General features: G+C 44.8%; 1 protein-coding gene across 1 annotated transcript in view; it reads left to right on the forward strand.

Annotated features, from left to right (window-relative positions):
- The first annotated feature begins 5,115 nt into the window (after positions 1-5,115).
- vps35 (VPS35 retromer complex component) overlaps positions 5,116-16,650 on the forward strand; it is a 31,620-nt gene continuing 20,085 nt past the window's right edge. The window contains exons 1-7 of the mRNA XM_079243687.1: positions 5,116-5,172; positions 6,381-6,479; positions 6,793-6,889; positions 7,340-7,463; positions 7,542-7,724; positions 7,899-8,118; positions 8,194-8,277. Coding sequence (XP_079099813.1) covers positions 5,170-5,172; positions 6,381-6,479; positions 6,793-6,889; positions 7,340-7,463; positions 7,542-7,724; positions 7,899-8,118; positions 8,194-8,277 — 810 coding nt within the window. The 5' untranslated portion in view covers positions 5,116-5,169. The remainder of the gene's footprint in view (positions 5,173-6,380; positions 6,480-6,792; positions 6,890-7,339; positions 7,464-7,541; positions 7,725-7,898; positions 8,119-8,193; positions 8,278-16,650) is intronic.

Genomic DNA, 16,650 nt, shown 5'->3' on the forward strand with positions numbered 1-16,650 from the left:
TGTTCTGTTCTCCCTAATTTTGTCATTATTTTGTAATTGTTATGTAAACTTTCATAAAGTTGTTTAAAAAAAAGCAACAACTTGTATCCATTGTTGGAACCACTTCCAGTCTCATGTGTTTGATCCATTCCGACCATTGTGGTTCTTGACCTGCCGAAAGTCACTTTTGAGCTTTTTTAGCTTCTCTCGTCACTGCTGAAAACTCCTAGCCATGGCCATTGAGTCGGAAAGTTCTTGATAGATTTTTTTCATTTCATGTTGCTCCATCTAGTTCCCTCTGTATCATTTTCTCAGCAAAAGAAATGTCTCCAACGAAACAGACTTTTGTAGCACAGTTGCTTGTAATCTAATGTTAACAACTTGCAAGTTGGAGTAGCTCTTCCAATTATATCACTCCCTGACCTCTGATTGGCCGCGCCCCTGTCCAATAGCGGCATGCAGTCTTGCGAAGTCACACACAACCCGACTCAGCTCGCTGAGAACCTGGGTTGAGGAGTTACAGAAAAAGTACCAGTAAACGGGTACAAAAGCCTAGTGGAAAACCCTACAAACCGAGCCAAGGTGAGTTAAGTTGAGACAAGCTGATACTAATGGAAAAGGATTGCCCAGAATAACAACTCTCTCAGTTCAGTCCAAAAGTGTTGGTAGAAATTCACGGTCAACCCATAAGGACTGGTTTAGAGCTATCTTTTTAATAACTACATTCAATTCTTCAATCCTTAGTCCCTGATCACATATATTTTTGTAATCATCGTTATATTTTGTATTTTTTCAAAGAAAACTTTTTCACCCGATTCTGAAAATGTGTGAATATTACAATGAAATTAAAATATTTCTCTTTTTATGTGGATTGGTAATTTTTTGATCATTTATTAGTATTGAGTTGATAGCATTATATTCTTGTCTAAGTTTTTCTAGTTTACAAAAGTATGAGGTATTTTATTTCACCTTTTTCCATCCAGTTGGCTCTGGACCTTATAAACACTCTTTCTGCTTTTTTAAGCTAAAGCTCATCCAACTAAGATTGCAGGGAATTTATCCTTACATGGTCCTCTTTGTTCCAATTAGATTTAATATAATATGAAAGGAGTTCTTTTGTAATGTTTTTTCTCAATTAGTACCTTTAACTATTTCTTTTACTGAAACTATTTGCGTACTTTCTTATGCTGAATTTCAAGTATTCCCATATGTCTTTGCCCAAATTTAGTCTCTTCTGCAAGATATATTGTCATTACAGTATTATTCATTCTCCAGTCGGGAGGCATTGGATTTTTCAGTATCCTTTATCCTTATTTTCCATTCGATTTCTGGATAAATGCAAGTGTATACAACATTGATCACTCAATGGACTGCTCCCTATATAGTGTTTACATCCATCTGAGAGAGTGGTTCAGAAATTAACCAGTAATCGATTCTGGATTGGCTCTGACCATTTGGTTTAAACCAAGTGTACCGTCTTTTATGTTCATTGAGCAACCTTGATGGGCTTCTGTCCATGCATTCATCGGGACAAACATTAATGCAACCCTTCCAGGTCTCACTGTCATTACCTGCAATGCATCAGAACATGGGAGTCCCAAGAAGGAGCACCCTCCAACACTCCCCCCAAGGACTCCAGAAAGGGTGCTCTGAACTGTTGTTTGGTGCATAAGCACAGACAACAGTCAGAACCCGTCTGAAGGTGGAGGAAAGCTACTACTAGTTCACTGGGGTAAACCCCAAAGTACAAACACGGAGCCAGGCCACTGAGAATGCCCACACCTGCTCGGCACCTCTCATTATGGGTAACTCCAGAGTGGAAGAAAGTCCAGCCCTTATCGATTATACTGGTTCCAGAGTCCAAACTATGCGTCAAGGTGAGTCCAAATATGTCCAGCTGGAACCGTTCAACCTCACGCACAAGCTCAGTCTTCTTCCCCACCAGAGAGGTGGCGTTCCACGTCCCGAGAGCCAGTTTCTGTTGCCGAGGATCGGACCACCAGGGTCCCCGCCTCTTGCCACTGCTCAGCTCACATTGTACTCGACCCCTACGGCTCCTCCCACAGATGGTGAGCCCAAGGCCACCTCTAGGAATGCATACGAGAGAGCAGGCAGAAATGGGAACGGGGCATTGTGCATGCACCTCATGCTTCAGCGGTTTTTTTTTTGTTGTTGTTGTTTATAAGTGTGAAAATTCTGATTGCACTTTGTCAGGCCTCTAACCTAAGACCTGTCCAGCTTGGGGGTTTCACCAGAAATTAAAGTGCCTGTTGGTATTGTTCTTAAGGTCACTGAGGCACGCAAACCCCCTGACCACAATATGGTGGCCATCCCTCAGGGGGAAAATGGATTATAAAAATTAAATAAGAAAAACATAACAAATATCAATCATCAAAGTTTTAACAAACAACAACATAACAAATGTCTTATGAGACAGCTGAATAACAATTAACTAAACTTTTAAACTAAGCTGAAATAGCTAGGCCTATCACAAACAACAAAAGCAGGACAGAACATCAAACTCCAGACCACAATAAGGTGGCAGTCCCTCAAACAATAACCTCACATTTATATTAAAAAAAAAAAAAATCAAGAACAAACAACAAACACAGAGAACATTACATTTTTTTTTCTCAATTTTGTTGATTTTTTTTTTTTTTTAAAGAAACTCATTCCCTATTCGGGCTGCATGGTGGCGCAGTGGTTAGCACTGTGGCCTCACAGCAAGAAGGTCACTGGTTCAATCCTTGGCTGGTTTGGTCAGTGGCCTTTCTATGTGGAGTTTGCATGTTCTCCCCGTGTATGCGTGGGTTCTCTCCAGGTACTCCAGCTTCCTCCCACCATCCGAACACATGCATGTTAGGTTAATTGGTCACTCTAAATTGCCCCTAGGAGTGAGTGTGAGCATGAGTGGTTGTTCATCTCTCTGTGTGTGGCCCTGCGATGGACTGGCGAGCTGTCCAGGGTGTACCCTGCCTGTCGCCCAAAGCCAGCTGGGATAGGCTCCAGCTTCCCCGCGACCCTGAATTGGATTAAGCGGTTTGGAAAATGAATGAATGAATCATTCCCTATTCTACAATAACAGTCTGGATGGCACACACATCCAGTACTTGTGTGACTGAGCAATGTGTGAGCCTGTCAGTGGTAGCAACAACAACAAAAAAAGACTTGGTCAAATGAGCTAAAACTTAAAAACAAAATATCTCCCTAGCTAGGCTTACCCAGATGTCGATATCTAAAGACATTTAGGCATCTCTGGTCTTCTTTTGTCCAAGGTGAGCATCCAGTGTGAGCGTCTGAGTGCCTGAAAGGCCATAAAAAGAGCATCTGCCATCTCTTTGATGATTTTAATCATCTTTAGTGGAGCCATTTATTTAAAACAAAACTTTTCCTAGAACAGGGGTGCCAGTACAGTAGAGACCTGGTAAAAAGACATTTATTTGATTTGGGTGTGTTGGAGAAGGGTTGCACCTAAAAGCTGGAGGATTGTAGATCTTGAGGACCTAACTTGAGCACCCCTGTCCTAGAAGATAATAAAAGTAAGACAAAGACACATTTACTAAGCAGTTGTATGATGATTTTATTCGCTAGTTGTTAAAGTGGTGTGCAATATACAGTATTTAATAAGTGGCTGACACATAAATGCATAATTCCGGTTTTTCAGTGTAAACAAAATTATTATCTCACTTTCAATTTCAAACTTTGATGCCTTTTGTCGAACTTAATTTTTCTCTTTTTTAGAAATTCCCTCTTTCAGGGTATTTGTTTTTAACCTGGGTCCATTACAGCACAGTTAACTTTTCATCTGAGGACTGAATGCAGTGTTTCTAAATCCAGGTCCTCAGAATCCCCTGCTCTGCATGTTAAACACACATTCCTCCTCCAAAACACCTGAGTCTGATTATTGAACTTCCTCATCTCGTTTTGTGGACCGTTTTTGTGGCAATTATGTGGGGCTGCTGTGTTTGGCACAACACTGTCCTTAATCCCTCAAAACTATCTTCCATTGTGTTTACCTCCAGTCTTGTGTTTCCGTCCTTGTTTGCATGAGTAGTGTTCAAGTCAATATCGCACTTTGTGCCCGTTACAAGTGCCATAGTTACCTCATGTTGACACACACAGCCTGCATAAAGTTGGCCCCCCATCCTCAATACACCCTTATGAGAAGAGTCTCAATCATTTGTGCACTTTTTTTTCATTGGAAATGTTAAACATTGTTCACATGGTCAATCTGAGGGCAGACAGCCCCCGTTGTTGTCCAAATGAACTGAAAATGTTTGTGCCATGTTTATACTGCATTTTTTAGTTCATTCGGACAACAACAGGAAGCTTGTGTGCTGTCAGACAGATATTGAAATAATTTTCATATCTCAAAAACTATAGCAGCGCAAACAATAATTTTTGTGTTGTGGTGCAGCTTTGCTCTGCCTCCTTCTGGACAGGGGTGTGACTGTCCTGCGGTGGGTGGTCTTGCTCTGCCTTCTGTGTTGCCCGGGACTCGGGACCCTCTTGATTCGGCCCTGATCCTCAGGAGGCGTGGAAATGTATTTGCATGATCACTCAACACAAGTCACCTCTAATATTTAGTACATACACACAACACACATGCATACCACTGTACACAGACTAACACTACACATACACACCCACACACATACACATGGTGCTGTTGTGTTTGTGTGTTCATTTTTACAGTTTTTCCAACAGATGATGCCTGTTGTGTTTTCTTAAAAGCTTTTAATGCTTCTTTACAGACCTAGAAGATGTTCAGTTTATCTGTTAAGTATTTGTTGCAGTTGCTGTGTGGCTTGTTTTTTTTTTTACTTTCTACCTTCATTTATTTTTACTTTCTTTTGCAGAAATGACAAAAAACAAAACAAAAACATATGCATGATGGAAGTAATAATAACATAAACAACAACAACAATAATAAAGAATACAATTTAAGAATTATGAGGAGCTTCATATGCATATCCAGAGCATCATTCCGCTGTCTTGGTGCAGGACCATGTGCTGGACAGGACAGCTTTAACCAGGAAAAGAACGAAAAGGAAGTGAACCTCAGACCGTATACAGGCTGTGAAGTGAACGTTTAAAAACAGGCTCCGCCTTTTCGCTCGTGATGCGTCGCAGCGGTGGGTCACATGACTGACGAGCGTCTCGGGCTGATCAGATACACCTCCCATAACCATGGTAAGCAGTTTAAAATGTAAATAGTTTACAATAGCGCGTTTGCTTTAGACTTTTGCGTGTTTTAGAGTGAGCCAGTGGAGGAGGTAGTCCTCCGTGTGACTAGTTCTGACCTAAAGTTGGGGATGAAAGAGACTGCAGCTCTGGCCTAGCGCAGTTAGCATGCTAGCTTAGCAACATTGAAACATTCTAGTGATGTTTCAGATTATTTCAAAATATCTTTAAACTACAAATGATGGTATCTTATTTTCCACTATTCCCGTAACCATATGTATGATTACTTTAAAGATTTCCGAATCAAAACAGTTTAAAAAATATGTAACAACTAAGGCCAGCTTTAGCTAGCTGTGTCATATCCTGCTGTCACCGGGAATGTTTTGCATTTTGGTCTGACCTTAAAAAAAAGTCAAGAACATGTCCATTTTTTTTACTCTGACCAGACAGCTGTAAGATCAGAACACATTTTTCACACATTTCCGTGCAGCCGCAAAGCATATTTGTTATGGAAAAGTTCACACCACACACGGATGTGTGAAGAATGTTTCCTAGTTTTAATAGAAAAAAAATAAACTCGGCAAGGGAAGAATCAGTACAAGGAGTTATTTAGTTTATTTAGCCATTAAAAAACCTGGTAATCTCGAATTGGTTGTCAAGATGAGCGCTGGTCAGATTTTTCAAATAACACCATTTTCGTCAGTACAAGAACGACTGGACTCGGTTCTTTTCAGATTCAACTCTTTTAGAAGAACCGGCTCTTATGCGTTCTCATCGTTCTGTTCTGAACATCATCAATGGTTTTTCTCGATGTTTTCCACTTTATTAATCAGTGTTTAGTTTTAAAAAGCCTTTTTTTTTTCATTCATTTGTTACCCAAAAAAAAAACAAACCACACCAAACAACCCTCAAATCAAACAAAACTACAGTTCCTGTTATTTCACAGTTAAACACATGAACAGGGATTTTAGTTACTTAAAGTCATATTTTATCCCAGAAGAAGATTTAAAATAAGAAAAAGAAAAAAAAAAAAACAACATATCAGATGGTGAAACCACTGCATTTTATGGATCTTCAGAACATCAGGAGGAATCTCTGTATGCGGGGGGAAAAAAAGCTGGATACTATCTTTTTATTTTTAAGTTTTGATCATATGTGGTAAAATAATATAAAGTAAATGAAAGAGTTACTTCTTAGTTTGTATTGTTTTGTTGCAGCCAACCACTCAGCAGTCTCCTCAGGATGAGCAGGAGAAGCTTCTTGATGAAGCCGTGCAGGCTGTCAAAGTCCAGTCCTTCCAAATGAAGCGATGCCTGGTGGGTTAATGGTCCTGATTGCGATCTTTGTGCTTCTCTATCAGTTTCAGCCGACAGTCTAATTATTTTCCACTCCACTTATAATCCAGTTGGTTGTTCTTGCTGTGCTACTGATTAAACATATTAAAGGTCAGGACAACCTTGTGGAGATAATGTTTTTATGCAGCGATCACTTGTCCACTAAGTCGTTAACAACTGTAGAAAACTGAGATAAAAACTAAATTAGCTGCCTCACATGTAACTCTGCATGCAGTTTATTCTTGCAGAATGGTTTTTCTACCTGGAATTATGTGCTGACTGTTGTGTCCTGCAGGACAAGAACAAGCTGATGGATGCTCTAAAGCATGCTTCCAACATGCTGGGAGAGCTGAGAACCTCCATGCTTTCTCCAAAGAGCTACTACGAGCTCTGTATCCTTCACTTTCTGATCAATTAACAAACCTTATTAACCAGAACCTGATCAGGGCTTGAAAGTCCCAGGGGCATGTGGGTAATGTGTATAATTTGACAAAATTGTAAAGGATGACAACCACAACTTAATCTCCAATTATCTAGCAACAGCAGAGATGTATGAATGCTGATGTGGTATAACTAATTGTGTAAAAAACCACGATGCTTCATAAACAGAAAAGGGATGGATGGCTGGATGGATGAGTCATATCTTGCTCTCTTTCTGAGCAGGAATAAAGAGGACTGATGATGATGAGGGGTTAGAAAAAGAGGAAGGGATTTAGGGTTTTATTTTATTTAAAGTGGTATTTCTGTATTCCTGGGTTACGATTAGTAGTTGTCTGGATCAGTGTAAACTGGTCTGTCGATCATATCGATAGAGTTATTCAGCTCCCTAACAGTGTCTGCAGACATGGCTATCTCTGACGAACTCCACTATCTGGAGGTTTATCTGACCGACGAGTTTGCTAAGGGACGTAAAGTGGCAGATCTTTATGAGCTGGTCCAGTATGCAGGCAACATCATTCCCAGACTGTAAGTATATCTCTGTCTGAGCTTCGTCATCTAAATGCTGTGTCCTCAGTAATTCCATAGCTCTCTCTCTCTTCTCAGCTACCTGCTGATTACGGTGGGTGTGGTTTACGTTCGTTCCTTCCCTCAGTCTCGTAAGGACATTCTCAAAGACCTGGTAGAGATGTGCCGTGGTGTCCAGCACCCACTCAGGGGCCTGTTTCTCAGAAATTACCTGCTGCAGTGTACTCGCAACATACTTCCAGATGATGGAGAGCAGTCAGAGTAAGGCGTCACATTTTGTTCCTTCTTGTCCACATCACAGTCCCAGACCATGTAGAGGTCTGGGACCAGTATTCAGTACTTCAGCCCAAAGCCAGACACTTTACCTGCCATCTGACCTTGAAAATGACCTCTTCGGGTCATCCTTACTCTAAAAGTATCCCATAAACTCCACAGGGGATCCGAGGAGATGACTGGAGATATCAACGACTCCATCGACTTTGTCCTTCTGAATTTTGCTGAAATGAACAAATTGTGGGTTCGAATGCAGCATCAGGGTCACAGCAGAGACCGAGAGAAGAGAGAGAAGGAACGCCAAGAGCTCCGGATCCTGGTGGGCACCAATCTGGTTCGCCTCAGCCAACTGGAGGGCGTCAATGTCGACAAGTACAAGCAGGTGTGTGAGTGATGATGGGATGGCAGATATGGTTGTTTACAAACGGGTAATTGTCCTTCTGCCTTCTTTCCACAGATCGTTCTTCCTGGGGTGCTGGAGCAGGTGGTGAACTGCAGAGACTCCTTGGCTCAGGAATATCTGATGGAGTGCATCATCCAGGTAGACTGCTTCTGTCCTGAATCAGAGTGTTGAAGATGATCTGTTTTGGCTGAAATGCGTAGTCATCACCTCCTCGTGTGGAGCCTGTACTAATAAACGTGCTGTAAGTCTACATGTACGTCTGCTATGTATGGGATAAACTTTGTGCCACTAGGGAGCGAATCTTAATTCTTTATATTTGAATATGAATTGTTCCATTTGAATTTGAAAATGCCTGTTTGAATTATTGCTGAGCATTTGAAATTGAATCTTTGTTTTTAGATGTGTATTCAAGTAAAATTTAAACTTTTTTCCCTAATTCATTTTCCTAGTTTAGTTTCAGTTCTCACCAGATTCAGATGTAAAATTCAAATTTAGATCTGAAATTCAAACTTTGGTGCCACACATCCGGGACCTAGATTGAGGCAAAACTAGTTGATAGCAGATGGTGTAGCCTAACCTCTGTTTGAGAGACAAAGTTCCAAAAGCGGCAAACGGCAAATGCTGTTTATGCTTCTGAAACATTTGTAATATAATAATAAGAGGGCTTTCCTTGTTTATTTCATTCCGTTCTAAATTGCGCTGTCTGATAAATATAGGTATTAGCTCAAATTAGGTCTTTTTTTCTGAGGATTTCATGCCGGTTTGGAGGGTGTGCTGCAAGAGAGATTTTTCTGCATATTTTTGACTCTCTCAAGACTTGTTATGATGAGTCTCCATGGCAACGAAAGACTTGTTTCCAATCGCGATCAACTAATTAAACTCTCCCAAATCAGGATTATCAGCGAAACTACACATCAAAACACGATGAAGTTGAAAAGAAAGAGAAGAGGATGCAGAGGGGGAGTGAGACAGAGGAGAAATCAAATCAAAGATCCTTTATTTATCCCCGAGGGGAAATTCAAGGTTCCAAGGTTAGACATACAGACATTTACATTTGACAAGTTTACAGGATGGACTGATACTTCAGCCCTGCAGCCAGTTTTTTAACCGGCGCTGCCTTATAAATGAGGACAAGATGACATGAGGAAGGATGGGTGGGTGTTAAAAAAATAAAAGAAGTATCTCTACACTTCACCTAAAGAGGAAGGATAAAGATGCCACAAAAAAACACACCTCAAAGCATAAACACAAGTTCAGACAATAGACAACACACAGTATGGGAGGGAGAGTGGGTAGGGTCTCCCAGACAGCCAGTGAGGTTGCAGCCAGCCAAGCAGCACGCCCATCCAACTCGCCGTCCGTGAGTGGAGGGAGGGGCGAAGTCTGGAGAAGGCGGTGAGAGATAGGAGAGTGTGTCTGTGACAGTGAGTGTGTGTGAGTGTGTGCGTTCAGTGAGTGAGTCTGAGAACTTTCCCCAGTTCATCTGTTCCATCTGATGTAAACGCGGCCTTCAGAGCTGAGTTCAGTTTAAGTTCCACAGGCCTGAGAAGGGATGGGGGTTAGGAGGGGGACTGAGCATCAGACAGCATTACATTCCAGGAGACGTAATAACCAGCCTGGCCAAGGCCAGTCAGGGAGCCAGATTCATATAACAGCTTAGTTTTGGGTCAAGCTAAGCTTCGTTTGGCTCAGCTTTGTGTCCTTAGTGGTCTCTCTGTCGGACTCCGAAACAGCCGAATCGGGGGTCAGTTCCCACCAAAACCAAGCAACTGCTTCTCCAAGATGTTTCCCACTTACAGATGAGCTCCAGAACCACAACCAGCTCCAGTCGCGATCCAGTGCCGTTACGCATGAGTTCGAGTGCTCATCATCATCATCAGCTCCGTCGTTGCTCGGCTACAAACACAGCATCCAAACTCATTCATGGCAGTCTCCGGATACTTCAACATCTCCCTCTCTGCAACTCTACCAACATTCCAGCAGTTTGTCAGCTGCTCCACCAGAGAAAATAAGATGTTGGACTTATTTTATGCAAATATGAATAATGGATCCAGTTGTTCTGCCCTGCCTCCTTTAGGAAGATCTGACCATAATCTGGTTCTTCTCACCTCCACCTACAAGCCCATCGTTCAGCAGCAACCAGTCATCACAAAGACTATCAAAATCTGGTCTGCTGAAGCTGAAGATGCTCTTAGAGGAGGCTTTGAGGCTACAGACTGGAACGTCCTCTGTGAACCTCATGGAGACGACATCAACGCCATGACTGAGTGTGTGACAGATTACATAAACTTCTGTGTGGACAGCATCGTCCCAACAAGAACAGTGAGGTGCTTCCCCAATAACAAACCCTGGATCACCAGTGACCTGAAAAAGCTGCTGAACATCAAAAAGAAAGCCTTCAGGGATGGAGACAGGGAGTTATTGAGGGCAACACAAAAACAACTTAAAACCCAAACTAAGAAGTGCAAGGAGGACTACAGGAAGAAGTTAGAAAGTCAGCTCCAGCAGAATAACGTGAGGGATGTGTGGTCTGGAATGAAGAATTCAATTCAATTCAACTTTATTTATATAGCGTCAAATCACGGCAATGCCATCTCAAGACGCTTTACAGACAGAGGGGAAAACATAATGAAGATCACTGGCTTCAAGTTAAAGGGGGACCAGCCTGATGGAGGTCTGGACAGAGCTAATGAGCTGAACATATTCTTCAACAGGTTCAGTTCACCCCCTACCTCCAGCCCAACAGACCACACACCCTCCATAAGCCCACTGCTTTCCTGTCACGCCTCCAATCTGTCACCCTGCAGCTCAGTCATGGACCAGAACACAGCTTCATCTCCCTCCACATCAGGACATCCTGAGACCTCCACCTTGTTTGTCTCCTGCAATCAGGTTATGAAGCAACTTGAGAAACTGAACCAGAACAAGGCTGCAGGTCCAGATGGTGTCAGTCCCAGAGTTCTCAAGACCTGCTCAAAACAACTATGTCCGATTCTCCAGCACCTTTTCAACACCAGTCTGAGACAAAATAGAGTCCCAGTGCTGTGGAAAACCTCCTGCCTTGTTCCAGTGTCTAAAAAAACACAACCAGCTGAACCAAGTGACTACAGACCAGTTGCCCTGACATCTCACATCATGAAAGTCCTGGAGAGACTCTTACTGGCTCACCTCAACAAGCAAGTAAACACCTTTCAGGACCCATTACAGTTTGCATATCGTAATGGACTTGGGGTTGAAGATGCCATCATATACCTGCTCCAGAGAGCACACTCTCATCTGGACCATTCAGGCAGCACTCTGAGGGTCATGTTCTTTCATTTCTCAAGTGCTTTTAATACCATTCAGCCTGCTTTGTTATGTGAGAAGCTCCATAAGTTCCAGGTGGATACCTCCACGAGCGTCACCATGACAACGCTGGCTTTTGACAGGTGAAATAGCCAAATGCGTTGTAGCTTGACAACGGTTGTTAAGCATAAAATAGACAACGAGAAGTTTTGTTTTGTTGAAACCCCCCCCCCCCAAAAAAAAAAAACCCTGTAAACACAGTACACATTTTTTCTAAAGTCTTTACTGTGTGGGACTATGGTAAGCAAATCCATGGATAACTAATAATAATAATTGATTAGGTTGGTTAAAATTGGAAATCAGATTGGGTTTAAAAAAAAATCGAAAATTTTGTTTTTTAGGCCATATCGCCCTGCCCTAAATGAAATACTAAAATACGTTGCAACTAAAGCAGGAGGAACAAACACAACTCCAAATTCAGAACAATATAAAGAAAATGAATTACTAATGGGTCAAAGCTGAGACAGTGCAGCAGCCTTTTAAATGTGTGTTTAACATGAGTTTTAAAATGTGAAAATTGAGAGCCCTTTCCAGCATCAACATCTCAGTGAACTTCTGTTTGTATCGGCTTATTGTCACACAAGGATAAACTGACCTGTGCTGAGACCAGACAGACAAACACAGTCTCACTGCTTAGACCAGGGGTGTCAAACTCCAGGCCTCGAGGGCCGATATCCTGCAGGTTTTTGTTGTTTCCTTCTACCAACACAGCTGATTCAAATCAAATGGATCCAGCAGCTTCTTGTCAACCTATTTATGAATGTTGGGCAGGTGTGTTTGAGCATGGAGACAACAAAAACCTGCAGGATACCGGCCCTCGAGGACTGGAGTTTGACACCTGTGGCTTAGACAACTGTTTCAGTTTAGAATTTGTACATTTTTGTTGGTCATTCAATATCGTATATTCAATACTCAATTCCCAAAAATATGACTGCTTGTTTTAAGTATTTTTTTTCCCTCAAGGTTGCACCTCTGCTGGTATGTGAAGGTATGCAGGCAGCGGCTGTAAGAGCTATAAATATTGTTTAGGGGGGTAATTATCACTGACTAGATGGTTTGTGTTATGTGGTTGCCATGGTGATGTGGAGTAGGATCACATGGATGTAGCTTGGTGTCGGTTTGAACAGTTCAGGCCTTGTCAGCCAGTCTGGCATTTTGCGGGAGAGGAGGGCTGGGTAGCTGTAATGTTTGTTGACCAGTTTATAGGCTACATCACATATGGTTACAGTACTTCTGAAACTTAATCTTGCCCAGTTTATCAGGCGGTGAATGTCATCTATGTATGTTCACTAATAAAGTAAGAAATACATGTAACCTATCTGCACCATTTGTAAAAGTGACAGCGCGTCAAACAAATAGAGTGAACCGAGCCATTGCCTCTGTAGCTGGTCAGTACAGTAGAGACTTAATAGGACATAAAATAGCTTGATTGTCAATAAATGAGACGATTGCTGAAAGCGAGTGCCAAGCTGACCTGTTTCTACCGGCTTGATCGTTTAACATCGGCTGATGCAGAACAGCAAATACTGTTATAGATACATAGATAGGTACATATCTATTCATTGCTCATCATTCAAATGAAAATCGATTAACACCCGAGGCAAAAAAAAAAAAAAAAAAAAAAAAGGAAAGCCGCCTTATATTACCAATGTTACCGAAGCAAAAAGAGCATTTGATGTTCGCTGCTTTTAGATCTCAGCCTCTCAAACTGAGATTAGGCTACACCATCTGCGATTAACTAGTTTTGCCTCATGTCAGGTCCCGGATGTGTGGCACAAAGTTTGCATTTCATATCTGAATTTGATTTTTAGATATGAGTTTGAATGGGGAGAACTGAAAATGAATAGGGAAAACATGTTTCAAATGCAAAAGTTTCAATTTTACTGCAATACGCATTAAAAAAAAATCAATTTAAAAAAGTTTTTCAAAATGATTTTTTTAAAAGCAATTATTCAAACAAGCATATTCCCGTGGGCTCACCATCTGCGGGAGGAGCCGTAGGGGTCGGGTGCAATGTGAGCTGGGCGGCAGCAAGGGGCGGGGACCCTGGCGGTCCGATCCCCGGCTGCAGAAGCTGGCTCTAGGGACGTGGAACGTCACCTCTCTGGTGGGGAAGGAGCCTGAGCTGGTGCGCGAGGTTGAGCGGTTCCGACTAGATATAGTTGGACTCACCTCGACGCATGGCTTGGGCTCTGGAACCAGTACCCTCGAGAGGGGCTGGACCTTCTTCCACTCTGGAGTTGCTCATGGTGAGAGGCGCCGAGCTGGTGTGGGCATTCTCATCAGCCCCCAGCTTGGTGCCTGCACGTTGGGGTTTACCCCGGTGGATGAAAGGGTAGTTTCCCTCCGCCTCCGGGTGGGGGGACGGGTCCTGACTGTTGTCTGTGCTTATGCACCGAACAGCAGTTCAGAGTACCCACCCTTTCTGGGGTCCTTGGAGGGAGTGCTGGAGGGTGCTCCTTCTGGGGACTCCATTGTTCTGCTGGGGGACTTCAATGCTCACGTGGGCAATGACAATGAGACCTGGAGGGGAGTGATTGGGAGGCATGGTCCCCCCCCCTCTGAACCCAAATGGTGTTTTGTTATTGGACTTCTGTGCTCGTCATGGATTGTCTATAACGAACACCATGTTCCAGCATAAGAGTGTCCATATGTACACCTGGCATCAGGATTCCCTGGGCCGCAGTTCATGATGATCGACTTTGTAGTCGTATCGTCGGACCTGCGGCCACATGCCTTGGACACTCGGGTGAAGAGGGGGGCGGAGCTGTCAACTGATCACCACCTGGTGGTGAGTTGGCTCAGATGGTGGGGGAGGAAGCCGGTCAGAGCTGGCAGGCCCAAACGTGTTGTGAGGGTCTGCTGGGAACGTCTGGCTGAGTCCCCTGTCAGAGCGAGCTTCAACTCCCACCTTCAGCAGAGCTTCGAACATGTCCCGGGTGAGGCGGGGGACATTGAGTCCGAATGGGCTGTGTTCCGTGCCTCTATTGCTGAGGCGGCCAGCCGGAGCTGTGGCTGCAAGGTCGTTGGTGCCTGTCGTGGCGGTAATCCCAGGACTCGTTGGTGGACACCAGCGGTGAGGGATGCCGTCAAGCTGAAGGAGGAGTCCTATCGGGCCTTCTTGGCCTGTGGGACTCTGGAGGCAGCTGATGGGTACCGACGGGCTAAGCGGCATGCGGCTTCGGCCGTTGCCGAGGCAAAAACTCGGGCATGGGAGGAGTTCGGTGAGGCCATGGAGAAAGACTTCCGGACGGCTTCGAGGAGATTCTGGTCCACCATCCGGCGGCTCAGGGGGGGGAAGCAGTGCTCCATCAATACTGTGTACAGTGGAGATGGGGTGCTGCTGACCTCAACTCGGGACGTTGTGGGTCGGTGGAGGGAATACTTCGAAGACCTCCTCAATCCTACCAACACGTCTTCCCATGAGGGAGCAGAGCTGGTGGACTCAGGGGTGGACTCTCCTATCTCTGGGGCTGAAGTCGCTGAGGTGGTCAAAAAGCTCCTTGGCGGCAAGGCCCCGGGGGTGGATGAGATCCGCCCGGAGTTCCTTAAGGCTCTGGATGCTATGGGGCTGTCCTGGCTGACACGCCTCTGCAGCATCGCGTGGACATCGGGGGCAGTACCGCTGGATTGGCAGACTGGGGTGGTGGTCCCCCTTTTTAAGAAGGGGGACCGGAGGGTGTGTTCCAATTACAGGGGAATCACACTCCTCAGCCTCCCTGGTAAGGTCTATTCAGGGGTCCTGGAGAGGAGGGTCCGCCGGATAGTCGAATCCCAGATTGAGGAGGAGCAGTGTGGTTTTCGTCCTGGTCGCGGAACAGTGGACCAGCTCTATACCCTCTCTGGGGTCCTGGGGGGGGCATGGGAGTTTGCCCAACCAGTCTACATGTGCTTTGTGGACCTGGAGAAGGCATTCGACCGTGTCCCCCGGGGGCTCCTGTGGGGGGTACTCCGGGAGTATGGGGTACCGGACCCCCTTGTACGAGCTGTCTGGTCCCTGTACGACAGGTGTCAGAGCTTGGTCCGCATTGCCGGTAGTAAGTCGGATTAGTTTCCGGTGAGGGTTGGACTCCGCCAAGGCTGCCCTTTATCACCGATTCTGTTCATAACTTATATGGACAGAATTTCTAGGCGTAGCCGAGGGGTTGAGGGGATCCGACTTGGTGGCCTCAGGATTGGGTCCCTGCTTTTTGCGGATGACGTGGTCCTGTTGGCTTCATCTGGTCGTGATCTCCAGCTCTCACTTGAGCGATTCGCGGCCGAGTGTGAAGCGGCTGGGATGAGAATCAGCACCTCAAAATCTGAGACCATGGTCCTCAGCCGGAATAGGGTGGATTGCCCTCTCCGGGTCGGGAGTCAGGTCCTGCCTCAAGTGGAGGAGTTTAAATATCTCGGGGTCTTGTTCACGAGTGAGGGAAGGATGGAGCGTGAGATCGACAGACGGATCGGTGCGGCGTCTGCAGTAATGCGGGCTCTGCGCTGGTCTGTCGTGGTGAAGAAGGAGCTGAGCCAGAAGGCGAAGCTCTCGATTTATCAGTCGATCTACGTTCCTACCCTCACCTATGGTCATGAGCTGTGGGTCGTGACCGAAAGAACGAGATCTCGTATACAGGCGGCTGAAATGAGTTTCCTCCGCAGGGTGGCCGGGCTCTCCCTTAGAGATAGGGTGAGGAGCTCAGTCATCCAGGAGGGGCTCAGAGTAGAGCCGCTGCTCCTTCGCATCGAGAGGAACCAGTTGAGGTGGCTCGGGCATCTGGTCAGGATGCCTCCTGGACGCCTCCCTGGTGAGGTGTTCCAGGCAAGTCCCTCTGGGAGGAGACCCCGGGGAAGACCCAGGACACGCTGGAGGGATTACATCTCTCGGCTGGCCTGGGAACGCCTCGGGATCCCCCCCGCAGAGTTGGCAAATGTGGCTGGGGAGAGGGAAGTCTGGGCTTCCCTGCTTAGGCTGCTGCCCCCGCGACCCGACCCCGGATAAGCGGCAGAAGATGGATGGATGGATGGATGGCATATTCAGATTCAAATGTTAAAATTCACATTCAAATATAAATAACTCAGATTCACTCCATAGTGGGACAAAGTTCATCCCATAGCTATGTACACACGATAACCTGCATCATGCATGATAAGCTGCATCATGTGTGATTACAAACTAAAAGTTCAGCT

Source organism: Telmatherina bonti, assembly GCF_933228915.1.
Source record: "Telmatherina bonti genome assembly, chromosome: 1".
NCBI lineage: Eukaryota > Metazoa > Chordata > Actinopteri > Atheriniformes > Telmatherinidae > Telmatherina > Telmatherina bonti.